The sequence below is a fragment of the Camelus bactrianus genome, chromosome 15, assembly GCF_048773025.1.
Source record: "Camelus bactrianus isolate YW-2024 breed Bactrian camel chromosome 15, ASM4877302v1, whole genome shotgun sequence".
NCBI classification, from domain to species: domain Eukaryota; kingdom Metazoa; phylum Chordata; class Mammalia; order Artiodactyla; family Camelidae; genus Camelus; species Camelus bactrianus.
In genome coordinates, this window is record NC_133553.1 from 30295753 (window position 1) to 30314982 (window position 19230).

Here is a 19230-nt window from a genome sequence, read left to right on the forward strand (position 1 = left end):
GGGTTGATCTTCTGAAGGAACGTTCTGGGATTCTCACTTCTTAGGCCTTTGGCCCTCCTTTGGCCTTGGTTGCCATTGCTGAGTAAGTGGTCAGTGGGGAAGCCGCAGTAAGATGTACCGGCGAGCATCGACCAGCTAGCAATTGTGCAAAGACTCAGCTCGCCTGGGCCTGGCGGATGCAGAGGGGAGGGCAGCTGGCGGCTGTCCTGGGCAGAGGGCAGGAGGGCAAGTTTAAATCCTGGGCCTTGAGGCCCAAGAGGAGCAACGTGACCCCAGGGAGCTGTCCCGTCATGAGAAATAACCCTGGATGCCAGCCAGGTGGGGCCCTAACACCTTCTTCCAGCCAGGGGCAGGGAGGAGATAAGGAGACGCCAGTGCCGGGCCAGCCCAGGAGACTGAACCTAGAGGCCGGTCTGCAGCCGTGGACCTGTTTGGCCATCCTCCCCGTGCCCAGAGTGGGTGGGACCCCGGGGGTCCCTAGATATCATGAATCTGATAAGCTGCCCTCAGGGCGCCCCCCAGGACACACTCGTTCCCTAACACCCGAGTGTCCCCTGGAGCCCAGATTGAGGTCCTTCCTCCTCCTGGCATTGCTGCCTCACACCCCTGCCCAGTCCCTGAGAGCAGCTTTTCTGGCCACAGTAAAGCTCTTTGTGTGATTAAAGTAATTCCCATTAAAGTAATTCATTCTTTTTTGAATGATCCATAGGCTTGATCCTTCCAGGATCCATTTGCTTTTCAAGTAGACTGTTTGTACAAACAGAATTAAGCATTAATTGGTAGAATGAGAAGCCAATTATTTTTTTTGAGGGGGTGGACTTTCCCAGGCTCCCAGACTCTTCCCTGCCACCTTCTTCCCTTCCCCAAGGCACACTGTCCCCCCCACCTCAACACACATAGTGAGTGTGCGGCTGGGATGTGCCAGGCGGGGAGTGTCTGCATCGGGAGGAACAGTTGAGGAAGAACAGTGGTTCCAACTGAAGACTTTTTATGGTGGGACCTAGGCTTGTCCACTTTTTATTTTCCCAAAGTTTGTCTTATTATCATTGATTTCCTACACCGTCGTTTCACAGCACCAGAATACAAAGAAGGAGGTCGTGTTAGTCTTCTAAATAGAATAGGTTCAGCTTTCTAGAAATGTACCACATTATACTCAGTTTTTCATTTTGCCCCAGACTGGTGAAAACTTCATGAGGTGGGGGAGGGCTGGCACTGAGAACCATCGACTGGTGCCCGTCCCCCCACCGGGCCCTCCAGCTCCCAAACACCACAGTTTTCAAACACCATGGTCTCGCAGCAGTAAAGATGTATTTTCAGATGTGAATAATTAATGGCCATGTTAATTTGTCATAGTTTCACATAACATTCTATAATGGAAATGGCCCCAGGGGAGAGGATGGTAAAGGAGATTGAGGACTGGAGTAGAAAAGAAGTGGGAGCCAGTGAGGGGGCAGGGTAGGTAGAGCGACCGCTCTTCCAAGCCGCATCTGTCTCCCAGGACACCGCGGGAGATTCTTAGGCTGCAGGAGGCACTTTTATATATAGTCTTGTCCCAGAGCGCGCATGCTTGTGTGTGTGTGTGTACATGTGTGTACCTGTGTGCATACGTGTGTGCATGCATGTGTGTGCTCTATGCCCTGGCTTCCTGAACAAATGCTGGTCTGCTGGCACTTGTGCATGATCCCTAAGCAAAAGACACCAAGAAGGAAAGACACATCTTGGAATGGGGGTGGAGGTGGGGGTGGGGAAGCTGTGGAAGGATGAGGCCCTGGAAGGATAAGGCCCTGGCACTCTGAGGGAGGGACCATTCTGTTTCCAGCTTGGGTTTGGTTTCTAACAAGCGGGGGGCCTGGTCCCCTCAGCCTGACCAGGGAGGCTTGGCTCACAGGTTTTTCTCATTGCTGTTCCAGGTGTATGTGGCTGCTGTGGAGCCCTGCGCCCCAGGTACAAAAGGCTGGTTGACAACATCTTCCCAGAGGATCCTGAGGTGGGTCACATCTCCTGCCATCATCGTGCCTCTCACCTTCTCACCCCACACAGGGCCCTGGGGGCTGCTGCAACGGGAGGCAGCCCCCCCCCCCACCCCAGGACCCACTCAGAGGAACCGAAACTGTGGCCACAGCCCTGGTCAATGGCCAGAAGCTGTTGGGAGCCTGAAGACTGAGAAGCTTTTTGGACCACTCTGAAGTCAGAATCTGCAGAGGGCTCTGGAAGTTTGTCTTGGCATGCTTTGTGCTGCTGCTGAACATCCTTCTCACTCATGTCTCTCTGGGTGATAGTTCCTTGAGCAGCCAGCTCTCTTGATGGTACTCTTTCCTGGCTGTTAAGTGTGAGCACTTCCCTTCTTGGGTTTTGGCTCTGGAGCCCACGTCTGCTCCATGCTCCCTCTGGTGTCTGCCAGGTGTCGGGTGTGCACACAGGACACCAGGCTTCTTGGCTTCCAAGGCACCACTCCACAGTCCCGCTGCATTATGGGTTGTGTGGTTCAAAAATGTTGGGGTCTGATGTACTTGACTTGCTCTTGGGGAATCAATGACCGCTCCTTGATGGGTAGTGGAGAGTCCCATTTCCAGCATCCCCTGGACAGCTCCCTGAGAGCTGCAGAGCTGCCTTCTTCCTGCTCGTGTGTTGGTGTCATATATCCAATACATCTTAATTCCCAGTTGCTTTCATTGAAGCCTTGTCATCCATTCACACACACACACACACACACACACACACACACACACACACGGCCCTCCCTATACACACATGCATACATATCTACACATTCATGTACATATACACATACATGTGTAAATCCCTGTAGTATGCACACACACACATATGTACATTTATATCCACTATTTTTATTTATAGATAGCACACTTTGGGCTAAGTTGTGAGTTCCTGGTGAGCAGGAACTAGGTTTTAATCATCTCTGTATCCCTGAAATCATGCCACATATGTCTGTCACATATATGATAGGCACTCTGTTGAATGCTGGTTAAATTGAATGATCATTTCCCTTGAGACTTGAACTCTTCTAGCCATTGCATGGCCACCGAGAGCCTGGTCTGTCTTCTAGGATGGCCTGGTGAAGACCAACATGGAGAAGCTGACCTTCTACGCCCTCTCCGCCCCAGAAAAGCTCGATCGTATTGGCGCCTACCTCTCCGAGAGGCTCATCCGCGACGTGGGTCGTCATCGATATGGGTACGTGGTATGGGAGGGGGAGAGAGATTTTCAGAAACTATATAATATTATATTTTTAGGGCAAAATGTAGGATCCTTTTAGGAATATAATAGATCAGACTATTGAACAGCTTGAGAAAATGGGGGCTGTCACTGAGGAGTGCGTTCCTGTGCTCTTCCAAAAGGTCCAACGCGATGCTTTGCTAAGATTCAGGAAGAAGGGGGTGTTGGCTTCCTAGGAGCACCTCTCTGAGCATCCCTTTATCCCCCACGTCTCCATCCAGAAGCCCTCGCACACCATCTGGGGCCTTAAAAAGTTTGTCTAGCTCAGAATGTGCCGTTATCCTCATCAGACTCTTCCTGCCTCATTCAACTCACTGTCTTAAAACCCAAGAAGGAACCATCTACATTCTAGTGAGAAGACACAGTTAGTAATTTGTCCATCAAAAATACACTTAAGTGAAATAGTCATCAATCTTCTAAGAGGGAAGGACTTGCTATGTTTAGAAGAGAGAAGGAATCTTAAAGAAAATGACTGACCAAGAGATTTAATGGTTTAAAATTTTAAATATTTTGATATAAAAGAGAAACCATCAAAATGTAAAAGATGAACAACCAAAAGAAATATTTTTAAAAAGTAAAAAGATTCGAACTCTTATATTAGTAGCATATAGTACATAAGGAATAGTGTGGGCTACTGAGACTCGAAATGGTTTGAGGCAAGAGCCCCAAATAACCAACTTACAGAAGAGGAGCTTGAACTGATTACAAACATGGGATAATATTTAACAAACCTATAATCCAATATGAGGATTGAAAAACTAAGATGCCACATTCACTTATCAAACTGATTTTTTTCAAGTATATCTAATTCCCAGGATTAACCCAGGGATGGCAAAATTAGAAGCATTGTCATACTTTTCTAGAATGAGTGCAAATTGATTGAGCCTTTCTAGAAAGTAATTTTGAAGTATATGTCAAGAGCTTCAAAAACACTTATGCCCTTTGATCCAATAATTCTATTTCTATTCATGTAGCCCTAAGAATCAATCTTAAATGTAATCTAACTTTACCCACAGAGATGTTCATTGTGTAATGAAGAGCACTGAAAAAGTAGAAATAAATGTCTAATAAGAGGTGAATAATTTAGTAAATTTTGGTGTTTATCACTTGGGGAAATACCATCTAGTCAATGAAAATGGTGTTTATAAACATACTTCACATATAATATGGAAACTGCCTTGAGTAAATGAAAAACAGAATTCATAATTCAAACACAGTGTTTAAATCAAGTTAAAAACAACAACAAATCTCAATGACTAGAAAATATAGTAAAAACAAATATGCCAAAATACTAAGAGTACTTGTTTGTGAGCAGTGTGGCTGGAGTTCTTGCTTTTTTTTTTTTCGTTTTCCATCTACCTTTTTTGTGTGTTTCCTAAATATTATCTATTGAGCATGGTTATGTCCACAGTGAAACCAGTGAAGCGCGGGTCTTACCGTGTTTGCTGCCCTCCCGTCACACCACAGTTTGGGCAGGGACTGGATGAGGAGAGAACTCAAGACGTCCCTGGCGGCACTGCTGATGGGGCAGACGGAAGAGTAGATTTATGGCAGATGTTTCTAAGTCCCACTCGTTCTATTCTCCATGAAGCCTTTTATATCCATCCTCTACTTTCCTCTGCTCCTGCCTTTCTCCTGGTACAGACTCTGGATTATGGCGGTAGTCTTCAAGTTGTTTCCCTGCTTCCCGTCTTTCCTGGTCTGGTCCTTCCAGATAATTCTGGTAGCCGTGATCTTTACAACACCGACCCAAAGCTACACTTTCCTGGCTCCTTCAGAATACAATTCAAGATTGTCATCTTGATTTCTGGGGTCCTCCACTACCTACCCCTAACTTGCCTTCCCCTAGCCCTGCCCACCTCACCTGCCGTGCCTGCCCTAGACCCGCTCCAGACGGACTAGCTGACGACCCCTCCTTGGCTTTCTGGCCTCTGAGCCTTTGCGGCACTCTCTCCCCTGGAGCCCTTTCAGCACCACCCCACGCCTACCACCCAGCAGCCCCATCGCCCTCCAAGGCTCCTTCCGCCTGATGAGGAAGGTAGAGTGAGAACCAGAGTGTAAAAGTCTGCATTGTGCTGACAAGATCTAGAGGTCCACACCTCGACAGGACCCACCAGCCACGCTTACAGCAAGCTATCCCGGGTGTAAAAGCAGGACCCCAAACACTTCATCTCTACGATCCCTTTATATAATAAAATTAGGTTACACGTGCAATAAAAAGGGCATGAGTATACTGTACATGCTGATTATATAAATCGCCTTGACGTATTATAAAGCAGGCTTAAGCACGTTAAAATGACTTTATCCTAGACTGAACCTGAAACTAATATGCAAACAATAACATTAAACATTAAATGCTAATTTTGCCTGCCCTATCTGCAGCGATGGTTCTCTCAGTAAAAATGTCCTGTAGCCGCTTGGAAACATTCCACTGCCCTTACAACTGCAATTCAAAATTGGTATCGTTCTGTTAAAAATAACCATTGCAGCGTCTAAGTATTTAAAGTCTTAACAGCCTCACAGGGGGCTCTAATCATAAACGCTTGGAGAAGAAAAATCTGTTAGATCTGTTCTCCTATTCTCTCTCCTCTCCCTCCTCGTCTTTCCTTACCCGACGCCACAGTCATCATCACCTTCCTCGTCACTGATGGCGGCTTTGGAGGAGCGAAATATTCACACACAGGCAACCTGAGAAGCTGTCTCCTTGCTTTTGCAGGCGTCTGTGTTTATGGTTTGACCATGTGGGCATGAACCTTGGGTGTTGGACCCAGTGGCAGATCTACCCTCCTCTGCCCCATTGTCTCCCTGCAGAATTGCCCCATTCCAGATGTATGTGAACTCTGCTCATTTGTGTTTAGCATCAGGGGTGAAAAGCAAATGTGGGCAGAGAGAGGATAAGATGCAGGTTTCCCACGGTGTTGGTGCTCTGTGTGACTCTGATGGACAGTCATGTGCAGAGCAACAAAAAGCAAGAATTCCTGATATTTTTCTTCTTCCTCTTTGCCCTCTTCCCTTCCAGTTCAGCCCAGCTGCTAAAGCACCCCTAGAAACTCAAGGACAGGGGAGGTAACGGCAGTGCTGGGTGAGACTCAGGGTCAGCGGACAGTGACCACAGAGCAGTGACCACGTACAGTAGGCCACGTTAGAACCTGTCAGGTTCCCCAGTGCCTGAAACTGTGGAGGAAGGAGACGCCCATGCCAAAATGGGATGGGCTACTCCGCAAGGAGCCTGGCCCTGGAGCTCACCTGGTGGGGCTCCCGAGGGATGCACAGTCCCCAGAAGGATCCTGAACCTGGTAGGATGGAGCTGACCCTTCAGAAAGAGGTATCACAGGTTCCTACTAGATGAGGGGGTTCATCCTTCCCCACTTGGCTTAGGTCAGCCTCTACTTCTGGGCTCCTAAAACCCAGAAGATTCTGTCCAGCAGTGGGGACATGACTAAATATGTTCAAATTGCCCAGAATAAGAGGTTTTTTGTCTGCTGCTCTGTGAGGGATTCTTGGGTAATGACTGGCCCCACTAAAGCTGCCCCCTTTCTCTGCCTGCTGGTCCCCATCTCTGACCCTGGATCTGCCTTTCCTCTCCAGTGAAGTCTGGGTCCCCTTTCCTGCAGGGTCCTAGGGCCACTCCTGACTGAGTGAACGGTGTTCAAGCAGAACCAGCAGCCTATTCTGGGATTCAGTACAAGGTACTTCCTGCCTCACTCCTAAGCATCAGGCCCCCTGTGTATTTTCCTCACCTTCTACCTTGGTTGGCCCATGACCCTGAGTTCCTATTGTTATAACCTGCCCAATGTCCTGGCCTGACCTTGGTTGCAGCCCACGGATCCCGGTCCATCCCATATCCCTTGGGTTCTGCCTTCTTCACCTGCTGGGTGAAGCTTTATGAGTGGACCCAGAACTCTTGGTTGTCATTTTCTGCTGTGGTCCGTCACCTGCTCTTGCCTTCTCCCTTGGGCCCCTGCAGTGGGCCAGTCCTGACCAGCGACTTCCTGACCCATCCTGCTCCAACAACCCAGTCAGGCCAGTTTCTCAGACCTGTTATGACATTTGACCCCTTTCAGGTCACCAAGCCCAGTGGATATACCCCAAGAAGCCTGTGCTCTATTCCCTTTGGGAGTACAGACTTCACAGAGAAGACGTGCCCAGGGAGATTATGGTAAGATGGACCAATGCAGCAAGCACTGGACTAGAAGGGTCCAAGGTCCCATTGATTTCCAACCTTCTAAGATACTTTGAAAAGTTCAAGTTCATAATTACAATCCTTCCATCCTTACTGCTGGGATCAAAGATGGGGGTTGAAGGAGAGTGTATTCAAGAAGCAGGCCTTAAACTTTGTTACTTCTCAGTTTCACGTCTACCATAGTTTTTATTTTCCATCAAAATTTCCACTCCTGGTCAGAAGCCAATTTTCCCCCCTCTGGCTAGGAAAGGATGGTTTTCCTTATCAGGATATTCTGGGAATTTTTTCAGGAAAAGGAAAAGCAGCAATCTAAGCTCTGGGGTTTGGGGGGGGCCTTCTAGTTTCTTCTCTTGCCAAGCCCCACCCACCCCTTCCTTTCCCTCATTTAAACTCTGTAAAATAATGGTGAAACCCTTCCTACAGAAGGGTGCTGGGATGATTCCTAAAAGAAGAGAATTCCACAGTGCCTGTTCTCATTTCCCACCCGCCGTGTTTGGTTGCCGGAAAGTGTCCGGGTTCCTCTGCAGGGAAAACCTGTCCCTTTGCAAGGGCCCTGGCCCAGGCTGCTTCCCCAAACCTGCAGGAGTCAGTCCGCTTCACAGCCTGCACAGAGGACCAGAAACATGCTGGGACTGGGTCTGCAAAGCACAGTAGATACCCTGGACGGGGACCAGGACAGCCTGTGAAGGGCAAGGCCATCGTGAAGCAGGACTGGCCGGCCCTCCAGAGCAGGAGGACCATGACTCCAGTTCACCAAAAGAGCCCAGAGACCCAGTGTAGTCTTTGTATTTGAAAGACACTCTGTAGACAAGAACATGATTGTGACCAGATCCATTTGTGAATATGCCCAGAGACAGCTATTTAATAATATTTTAAATTTTTTAATTTAATAATAGTTGATTTGGTTCCTTTAGGTAAACAAAATAAACATTTTACCGAAGTAGAAAGGAAAATTTCAGAGTAGAAAGGCTGTTTTTTAATGGTTTCTTGGTAGAGAAGTTAGCCCAGAGGTCCCTAAAAAATAGTATCTGATGTCTTTTAAAAAAAAAAAAAGGCATTTAGAAAACATCTCGACTGCTGTTATGTTATACATTTAAATTTGCAAAGCTGGCTCTTGTGCGAGGCAGTTTGGAGACACAGTGTCTGAAATTGAGTGGCTGCTGCAAGCTGTGTTGTGAAGCCTGAGTCATGACCTTGTATCTCCAGAAATTGTCCTGTCGTCATGCTTTCTGTGCTTTCTTTTTTATTTAACCAAACTTTGTTTAAAAAAAAAAAGCAAAGACAAAAAAAAGACAAAGATGAGCTAATCAAGAATTTTGTGCTATCTGCCTCACCTTTGACGATAGACATGATTTGGGTCAAGACACAGAGAAGAGCAAATCTTTTCATTCATCCTCTTTGGTGTACGTGGCACATGAACCTGGCTTTAGAGCATCGGGCAGCTTTAACATTGGAAAAGCCCATAGTGACAGCTCTACCGTCTTCTTTAAGAGTAGCCTTTTGCTACTGCTTTGACTTAGAGGCATCAGTCTGACTCCTTAGCAACCCAGGTATCTCCTGTGATGGGCACATGAGCCTCACCCCATGTCCAGGAAGTCTTGCAGCAGTCTCTCCTCTGGCAGGATGGAGGCATCTTCAGCCTGACTTCTCTTTCCTGTGAGGGCAGTTACTTGAGTTGCTTTGGATTGCTCAGGATTCACTTTTATTTGTACCCTCGGGTTTCTAAAGCACTCCGCAACCTGCTTATCAGATACGTGGGTTATTTAGGGTATAAAAAGGCATGGTGGCTCCAGCAGTATGGAAGTGTTTTTTTTCTCTCTCTCGTGCAATAGTCCAGGCAGGATCAGTGGGCTCTGCTCCATGAGGTCACCCAGGTGCTTTCACCTCTGACTGTCCAGTTGCTGCCACCCTGCAGCCAGCAGGAAGAGAGGACGAGGAGGGCTGGTGTTGCTCACCTCACTCCCCTACTCTGCTCCTTTTAATGGCAACATTTAAATCACGTGGCCTCAACTAGCAGCACGAGAAGCTGGGGGATGTTCCCACTGAGCAGCCACAGCTAGGCAAAACTTCTAAATTACTAGGGAAAAGGGGGGGGGGGAATAGATTCCTGGAGAGACATCTAGCATTCTGCCCCAGACACCTAACTCCTTAATGAAAACTATAAAAATTTTAACGAGAGCAGTTTTGCAGAGGCTCCCTTATTAGAAGTTATTTAAGGTAACCTTTTTCTGTGTCTGTCTACCTAGTTCTCTTTAGACTGCAAATGCTTTGTAACTGGTGGGGTGCACCTTACCTGACCGTATGCCTGTTAGGTCACTGCCATGGGACATATATTGGGTTTGAGCTTAGACGTGCATTCCTAATTCTCAGTAGGAATTTGATTTGTGGCATTTTCCTTGGGATTTAAGAGAGGTGTTGGCGAAGACGATACTTGGGAGCTGTCCTGCAAAGGCTGGTCTGGAAAGGACTGGGTCTTTTTAGCATGGAGAAGACAAGGACAAGGAAAATAAGATAGTTGTTTCCCAGTGGTTGAAGGGCTGGCAGGTAGGAAAAGGGTTCAGCCCTCTTTTTCGCTGCTTCTAAAAGTAAAATTGTGAATTAGGATAGAGATTATTAGGGTTTGCTTGAAATGTGAAGAAGTTTTTATTTGGTTGTCAAAAAATGGGATGGGCAGATGTAACTGGTAAGCTATTCTCCGTTGGGTGTTTTGTCTTCCCAGTTTCTGAACGTATTCCCTCAGGTTTTAGACTTTAGAAGAATTAAGTAGTTAGGGACTCAGAGTTGACACAGAGTACCTTCTTCATAAGGAGAAAAGAATTTTTATTCTGTGTCTATCTCATCCTCCAGAGGAAAAAATGCTCCCCGGGTAAGTGTCACCAGATACGGTAGTGCTGTCAACCATTCTGTTTGCGCAGTGCTTCACTGCAGAACTTCTGAGGGCTTCAAGTGCAAAACTTGCAGTTTGATGTTCCTTAGCCTTTGCAGTCTGCTCACCCAGGCCACTTCACACTTTCTGCAGAAAGTTCTTCATTCCCTCCCCACTGGAGCCTCCTTCCTTCTTTGGAACCCTCGTGGGACATCGTGCGTGGTTTTCTTGTAGCATTTCCTATTTTCCCTTTAGAAGAGACATCCGTGTATCCATCCAGCTCCAGACTCCTTAAGTTGAAGGACTTCTTCACACCTGCACCCCTGCACTGACTAGGACAGAGCTTTTCCTCAGCAGACGCTCAACAAACACTTCATGACTTAGATTGAGTAGTTCTCTGATCCCACTGGGTTTGGGTTCAGAAGTTGCTCTTCAGGGCATCAATCCTCTCTGCTTGTATTTACTCATGAAATGGTATACCTTGTCTGTCCTCATGTTCATCTATAAAATAAAGGGCTGAATAAATTGGCCTCTAGGCTTCCTTCCAGCTCTGATTCATTCTGATTCTCTGTGCTGGGCTGGAGTGGGCACTTGTTGGAACAGCTCTCCAGACATTGACAACCTGTGGAAGAGCTGCGTTACCTGGACGCTGCCCAGCTGGTGCAGCGGGGGTGGCGTGGGCGTGAGGCGGAGTGATGGCCATGGTGCTACTTTCCCCAGGTACGTGTGCATCGCCATGGAGGCCCTGGACCAGCTGCTCATGGCCTGCCACTGCCAGAGCATCAACCTCTTCGTGGAGAGTTTCCTCAAGATGGTGGCCAAGCTGCTTGAGTCGGAGAAACCCAACCTGCAGATCCTGGGCACCAACTCGGTAAGGAGGCCCAAGGGGCTCTGGAGGTGGGAGTGGTGGGGAGAGGCGGGTAGAACCTCTGAGTCAGCATTGTTGTGATCCATTCCAATTTGGTTTCCGATTTCTTTTTTTAACACATAGAAATTATTTATTATGACACTATTCATTATAGGTGAGGGAAAAAGTTTCTTGGTTTCTGATTTTTAAAAATGATTTTCCCTTAAATAATTTTCAGTGGGGCCCCCATAGATATAAAAACAGAAAGGGAGGTATACCTTTGAGAGCAAGGGATGCCCGGTGCCCTCCAAGCTCGGCCCCTGTCTCCATGGGGCATACTTTGAAAGCTGTCCAGGTTATGCTTCTTTCAAAGATAGAATAAACTGATGTTCGCAGGACAGAGGCATCAGATAAGTGGAAAGATCACGGGGAAGCAGGAGACAGGGCTTTGGGCTTAGTTCTGCCCTTTCCTAGCTGGGTAACCTCGAGCCGGTTATCTTTCATGGGCCTGTCTTTTCAGTGATACCATGAGCAGATTGAAGCTGGTCCAAGCTCTGTGATGCTGGTCTCAGTACAAGTGGCTGCTCTCATGAAGGGGGCTATGGTCTGGGGAGAGAAGAGCTAGCAGATGTGTCAAGAACTCCCAGCTTCCATGCATCTAATGTACTTGAACATCCTGATTGCTTTCTTCAATTTCTTGCCCTCTCTCCTGTTCTCTCCTCTTTGGAGCTTACTTTCAGCTCCAGGTCTTCAAGCCACTTGGTTTTAAAAGCCCTGACATGCAACGATTCTACAGAGATCATCAGGGAAAAAAAGGTTTAAGGTTTGCCTCTCAGCCTTCCCAAACTGACTTTTCTGAGTGTTTATTGCACAGGTCACAATTGCTTTCCTGTTCTGCTTCAGTTGATTTAACCTGAAGATAGTATTTCAGCTTTCCTTTCAAAGACCAGAAGTAACGACCTATTCCTCTCTCCTTCCTCTCTCCCTGAGCCAGCTGCCTTTGACAAATTACATATACTGTCACCGAGGGTAAAGTCTTTTGTCAGGTTGCCCTGGCAACGGTTTCAGATACTGTTTCACTTGCCCTGTTTAAGATAACTATAGTCTAGAAGAGAACATCTGAATGGAAAATAAACCAGTCTTCATGCGGCCAGAGGGCACCTCCCTAGGGGGGACACAGAGGCAGGCGGCTGCCAGCTCTTGCTTTCCCTACGGCACATCCTGGCCCAGGAAGGCGTTTTGTTAGCTACAGCCTTGAAAATTCAGCATCCTGCAAATTCCTAGAGTCCCCAGAGCAGTGAATCACTGCATTAGCAAGAGGGCGAGTTGATTAATGATTACTGTACTGCAGACAGCGGGGACAACATAAGGACAGGTGATTATAAGTAAGTTGAGTCAATAGATAATTGCATGAGATTCAGAGTCCAGCTTTGGAGGCAGCCTTTGCTAGTGGCGTCTCTCAACCAGCTGCTCTTTCCAGTCCTCTAAGCCTGGGACCTTCTATCTTTCTCTCTTCTCTCCCTCCCTCCCTCCCTGCCTCTTTCTTTCTTCCTTCCCTTCTTTCTTCCTTCCTTCCTTCCTTTCTTTCTTTCCTTCTTTTCCTTCTTTCCTTCTTTCTTCCTTTCTTTTCTTTCTTCCTCTCTCTCTTTCTTCATCCTTAATGGATATTTCTCCAACTTGTACTTGGCCACCCCAAGGACTGAGACTGTGCTGAGACTTGTCACAAAAAGTCTATTTTGTTAATACCATTCCTGCACATTATATGCAGTAAAGTATAATTTTTAGAATTTAAGTGACACTTTCAAGTCTAGTGAGAATATCTGAACCTGGATAACACTTTGGGACCAGGAAAGTCAGGAGAAGATGGGGAGCCAAGGCCAAATAAGCTCAGTTATTTGCTTAGGGATTTGCTTCTGGACACCTGACTCGCTGCCTGACGGGTCCAAGTGTGTGTTTCAGGACAGTGCAATGACCGTGTGTCCTGACCTTTTGAAGTCATTCGCTAAAGATAACTGAAAATACTCATTTTGAGAATGCCAAGGCCTTTTACATAAACAATCTATTATATCAGCCTAGAGTTAATCATAAAATATCACAAAGGGTCATGGATTTAAAGTTTGCGCTTTCATCCCTACTTATGTAAAACTTAACTTATCACAACTTATGTAAAAATTAACTCAAAATAGATCAAAGACCTAAATATAAGAGCTAAATCTATAGAACTCTTAAAAGAAACTTTAAGTGTATATCTTTTTGATCTTGACCTTGGCGATGGATTCTTAGATATAACAGTGAAAACAAAAGCAACAAAAGAAAAAATAAGTAAATTTGACTTCGTCAACATTGAAAACTTTGGTGCATCAAAGGACACTATCAAACTGAAAAGACAACCACAGAATGGGAGGAAACATTTACAAACCATATATCTACTAAGGGTCCAGTAACCAGAATATGTGAGAAATTCCTGCAACTTAACAACAAAAAGGCAACCCAATTAAAAACGTGCAAAGGACTTGAATAGACATTTCTCCAAAGAAGTTACACAGATGGCCAACAAGAACATGAATCGATGCTCAGCATCACTAATCAGTAAGGAAATGCAAATCAAATCCACAATGAGATGCCACTTTACACCCACTGATGGCTGTACTAAAAAAATTCCTATAAAATGACAGGTCTTGGTGAGTATGGATAAAGTTGGAGCACTTGTACATTGCTAGTGGAAATGTAAATGGTGTAGACTCTGTGGAAAACAGTTCAGTGGTTTCTCCACGAGTTAAACATATAGAATTACCATATGACTCAGCAGTTCTCCCTAGATACATACCCAAAAGAACTGAAAACAGATACTCAAACACTTGGACACTAATGCTTAGAGCAGCGCTATTCACAATAGCCCAAAAGTGGAAACAGCCCAGAAGGTCACATATTGTATGATTCCATTTATGTGAGATATCCAAAACGGGTGAATCCATAGAGATGAGAACAGATGAGTGTTTGCCAGGGACTTGGGGAGAGAGGAATGGAAAGCAACTGATTCATGACTAATAAGTGGGTTTCCTTTTAGGGTGATGAAAATGCTTTAGTTGGAAAACATTGTGCAGGTATTAAATGTGTACTTTAAAAGGGTTGATTTTCTGTTTTGTGACTTTTACCCCGATTTCAAAAAATGGCCTTTTGATCTCAGAGTAGCCCACTGACATACAGGCATCATGTTTGTGCTGCACCACAGCTTCAAGTCCAGCACGCTCAGAGACGGTGCCACAGTGAGTCCCTGAGGAGGGGAGGGCAGCTTCCTGCAGCACGCTGGGGTGAGAGGGGGTCCTGGGGCTCTCCTTCCTGGGGTGACTGGCCAAAGGCTCTGTCCTTCCCCTCTTGTCCTCTCTCCCCTCTTGTCTCATTGAGACCTCACCTCCCCAGATGCCTTCTGTTATCTCCCAGGTTCAGCTCCCACTGAGGTGCCCTTCCTGGCTTCCCCACCCCGGACCCAGTGGGAACCATACTCTGTGTCCACCTGCCTTCACCTCCTGGTCCCGCCGCAGCCATGCCCGCCTTCTCTGCCCCATCACTCTGCTCAGAGAACCGCCCCAGAACCACACATCGTGAAGCTGGGGCCACCACAGCTCCATGCTTTACGTTTGTATTGGGGCTTTCAGGGCAGCTCCCTCTCCATTCATTGGCCACACCCTCTCTCACCCTTTCAGTGGTCCCTGCAAACCTTCTGTTTTCTCAAGTGCCTTTGCAGATCTGCTTCTTCAGTCTCAGAGGTAGCCTGGCCTTCTTCTGCCCACTGAGAAAACAGGGGCTGTCAGCTAGGGGTCCCTCACCTTGCTGCAAGCATCCTTCCCCAGAAAGGCTCCTTCCTCCTCAGGAACTTCCCTACAGCCCTTATTTCCTTCTCCGTGCCTCTGCCCTTTCTCCCTCTCTGGTTCCCTCAGTCTAAATAAAAGTTCAGGTCTCTTCCGCTGTAAAAAGAAAGAAAAAAGAAACAAACAACAAAGAAAGTTAGTCTTCATAACTGCAAAATACCCTTAGCTCACCTGACAAAACTAACAATCATTCCCTGATTTTCTTTTTTAATATTTGGTTCAAATTCAGATTTCCCCAATAGTCCCACATTGTCTTTTACTGCTGTCCTTCAAATCAGGATTCAGTAAAGACCATGTGTTTACTTGGTCTTCTGTGTCTCTTATGTCTCTTAACCAGACCCAACCCCTCTCCTGCCCCTCTTTGTTTTTTGTGACATTGACCTTTTGAAGAGACAGGGTCACTGGCTGTGTCTGGTTGTTTCCTTGTGGTGCCCTTCGTTTTGCTCTCCTGTCTTCTGTACTTCCTGCAACCTGGAATCTGATCTGAAGGTGTGATTGGATGCAGTTAAATACTTTGGGCCGTAACACTTCCAGGGCGGTGCTGGGTACCACGCTGAGCGTCAAAACAGGAGTGCAAGTGTCTGGTGCCCACTTTTCTGGATGCTAAGTGTGATGATGCCAGGTTCAAGGGGTGACAGCCAACTCTCTCCATTGTAAATATACTTTTTGGTCTTTGCAGTTAGAAATCTGTGGAAACCATGCAAAAAACCCATTCTGCACTCATTTTTTAGCTGATGTCTTTATCTTTGGTGGCATTGCTCCCTGTTGATTGCACCTTCTTCATACTTCCTTGACGTCCTGGCCTTGTCACCCAGCCCTTCCCACCTGGTTCATCCTTCTGAGTTTCTATGGTTAGCTGAATAATGGTCCCCCAAATATGTCCACATTCTGATCCCTGGAACCTATGAATGTCACCTTATAGGACAGAAGGGACTTTGAGATTATGATCATGTTGAGGATGTTGAGAAGAGATGATCCTGGATCATCCAGGTGGACCCTCTGTACTCACAAGGATCTTTATAAGAAGGAGGCAGGAAGATCAGAGTCAGACAGAAGGTAAGGATAGAGAGAAGGAGATTTGAAGATGCTCCTCTGCTGGGCATGAAGATGGAGGAGGGGCCATGAGCCAAAGGATGTAGGTGGCTTCTAGAAGCTAGAAAAGTCAAGGAGACTTGCTTCCCTGGAAGCATCCAGAAGGAAAGCAACCCTGCAGACCCATTTTAGCTCTCCAGAACTGTAAGGTAATATAAAATAAAATAAAGTAAAAGAAAAGAAAAGAATAAAATTGTGTTGTTTTAGGCCACTAAATTGTGGTAATTGATTACGGCAGCAATAGGAAACTAATATGGTTTCCTGCAATGACTGTCTTCCTTTATGCACCCCGAAATGTCTGTGGTCTCCAAGGTCAGGGCTCCATCCTCTCCTGTATGCTCCCTCTGGGCAATTTCATCAACTCTTGTGGTTTTAACTGTCATCTATAGAGTAGAAATTCTCCCATCTCCCACCCCAGTGTGGAAATCAGCACTACTGGAGACCAGCAGGCTAGAGGTGGGTTCCGTGAAGGGAGGTTAGGGTAGAACTGAGAGGCCAGTGGGGGTCATCAGCAAACGATGGGATCTTAGAGCAGAGGCAGCCGGTGCTTCCCTAGGTCCGCACTTCCCAAGTGCAGGCCTTAGTGGCTAGTACATGGGGCTACCTGGGACCAGAGGGATCACCTTCTCAGGCAGCAAGACTGGGCTTTCCCAGGGGTTTTTAAAACCACGGTCAGTTTCGCAAAGAGTCTTGAAGGAGGGAGGGCATAATATGGATAGATGGGAGAGGACATCCTAGGTCTAGGGAACTGCTGCGCCTTGGCTGGCCGCCAGGAGATCTGCAGGGCATGATCCTGTCCCTGCAGGACTGTTCCTCTGACTTGAGTAAAAAATGCCCTCGGGAATCACTATAAACAAGAGTAGCTGGGAGAACAGGGCAGGGGTGTTAAAGTCAAAGTTACGAGCTTTACAGGCTCTATCCCAGCTAGGGTTCCACTTGGTGCAGCAAAACAGCAGTTCCCCTTTCTCCTGCTGTAGGCAAACACAGCGAAAAGGCCTGCAGCCCTACATCCATGAGAGAGCTGGAGTTCGCTCTAGGCCCAGGATTTTCAGCTGTGGTTCTGTAGTTGATGGCAGGAAGTCATGTGGCTCAGGACGCCCACCTACCAAAGAGGGAAAGGCTGACTCCTGCCTGGGGAGACTTGGCTAGCGCTGAAGTGAGGCTGACCAGCTCAGTTTCCATTTTCCAGACCGGGGGAGAGCTGGTTTTGCAATGTCAATATTTGGAGCTGGCTTTCTCTCTGTTGACCCAGCCCCTTCGTAACCCTCAGTTTTCACAGAACTATGGCTCCTTCCTGCCTGTGCCGGAGGGTTGGCGATCTCCTTCAGCAAGCTTGGCACCTTTGTTGTGGACAAAAAGCTGCAACTTTGATCTTGAAAGGGTGGCCCTCGCGGAGCCCATGGCCTTTGAAATGTCACATCGTCACAGTCTTCAGTTTGTTGCTATGGAGACCTTCCTCATCATTATGCTATCTTTAAAAAAAAATAAAACCCCTCAACTTTATTATTTCACAATCTCGTGCATGAGGCAAGTAGCATTTTAACAAAAGCCATTTGTAAGGTATGAACTGGCAATGGTAGGGGTGATGTAGACAGGAAGTTCCTGCTGTATCAAGCATTTAAAAACATTAGTGAGTCACACAGGTAAATGGGCCCAGTGAAAACTCATGGAGTGTTGACAGCAAGCCACAAATCCACTGGGGGAAAAATGAGGTGGCAACTCTTCACTGTAATGGGCTGGTCATCCCAACCCTACAAGGCAGCTGCTCTTGTCAGCCCCATTTTAGAGGTGGGGTGATTGAGGCACAGGGAGCTGAAGTAACCTGCCCTAGATCAGCCTCCTACTAAGTGGGAGTTTGGATTCAGAAACGCAGCCTGGCTCCAGACCTCTTCTCATAATCGTAACACTATTCTGCCTCTAACACGAGAGATGAAGTCTCTACTTTAAGCCCTAGAGCCTCACCTCCATCTCAGCCAGGTTTTAGTGCATTTCTCAGGTGGACTCCCGCAGGGGGTGTGGTCCCTTGAGCAGGGTCCCCATGAAGCAGCCCAATTTGATCCTCTGATCCACAATTACCAAAGTTTCCATTTGGGCCTCCTCCTGCAGCCCTGGAGAACTCAGGAGCAGCTTGTGGTGGGCTCTCCCTCAGAGCTGCCCCAGTGGGGACACTGCAGGCCAACGTTCTGTGACCAGGTCATCTGGGCGGGTAATCTGTGCTGTTGCACTTCCAGACTCAGGGAAGGGAAGCTCCTCCCATCAAGCTATCAAACCCAGGGTCCCCAAAGATGTTCAGAGATCCTGGTACCAAAAGGTGCCTGTTTTATTAGCCCTGGCACCACCTGGGAGGTAATAAATGAGGGACACACCCTCTGAGTGGCGGTTTCATCACCAGGCCTCATAATAGAGCAAGCATCTTACAGAGCGAGGCAATGGAATGAGCCTGGAGGCTGCAGTTCTGGGCCTCAGAGATGGAGCCATGGCAGGGCCAGCCATCTGACCCTTGGTTCAACCCCAAACCACCCCAGTTCAAAGGAGGTGGCCATCTCTTCAGCCTTGGGTGGCCTCGATTATCCAGGACATGGTTTCCCACACTTTGCCAACATACTGCTTATGTTTCTCCCCCTTAGCCTGCTTTGGGTCATTTTCATAGCAACTAGTCCAGCTTACCAGTAGAGAGACAAAGGACTTGTGGTCTTAGATGCCCTGCCCCAGAACCTGCAGGGTGGGACTTGGGGTGGAGGGTGTTGTTCAGAATGCAGATGCCTCGGTCCTACCCTCTGAGAGTCTTGTCCAACAGGCCTGGGGTGGCTCCAAAGTCTGCACTTTCCACAAGCTTCCCAGGTCATTCTGCTGCACATTAAAACTGAAAAACCACTGGTGGAGGGCGAAGAGCATCAGAGTATCGGAATCCCCGAGTGCAAGGCCCAGCTCCGCCTGTCACAACTCTGGTTAAACTGAAATAATTCAGTTTCTCCCTCCGAGCCTCAGTTTCCTCCTCTTCACAATGGGAGCAGTATATGCAGATCCTACTAAACTCCCTGGCTTGCCAAAAGTTACATCAGATAATGGATGTTTTGGTAAGCTGAAAAATGGCCCCTCCAAATATGTCCCAAACCTGCGAACATCACCTTCTGTG

The 19230-nt window shown here is 47.3% G+C and overlaps 1 protein-coding gene across 5 annotated transcripts in view; it reads left to right on the forward strand.

The window, feature by feature from the left end:
- Positions 1-19230, forward strand: part of EFR3B (EFR3 homolog B) — an 80730-nt gene that overhangs the window by 32000 nt on the left and 29500 nt on the right. For all 5 annotated transcript variants that reach the window (XM_074341759.1, XM_074341755.1, XM_074341756.1 and 2 more), the window contains exons 2-4: positions 1911-1987; positions 3068-3195; positions 11007-11157. In XM_074341759.1, the coding sequence (XP_074197860.1) occupies positions 1911-1987; positions 3068-3195; positions 11007-11157 (356 nt within the window). The remainder of the gene's footprint in view (positions 1-1910; positions 1988-3067; positions 3196-11006; positions 11158-19230) is intronic.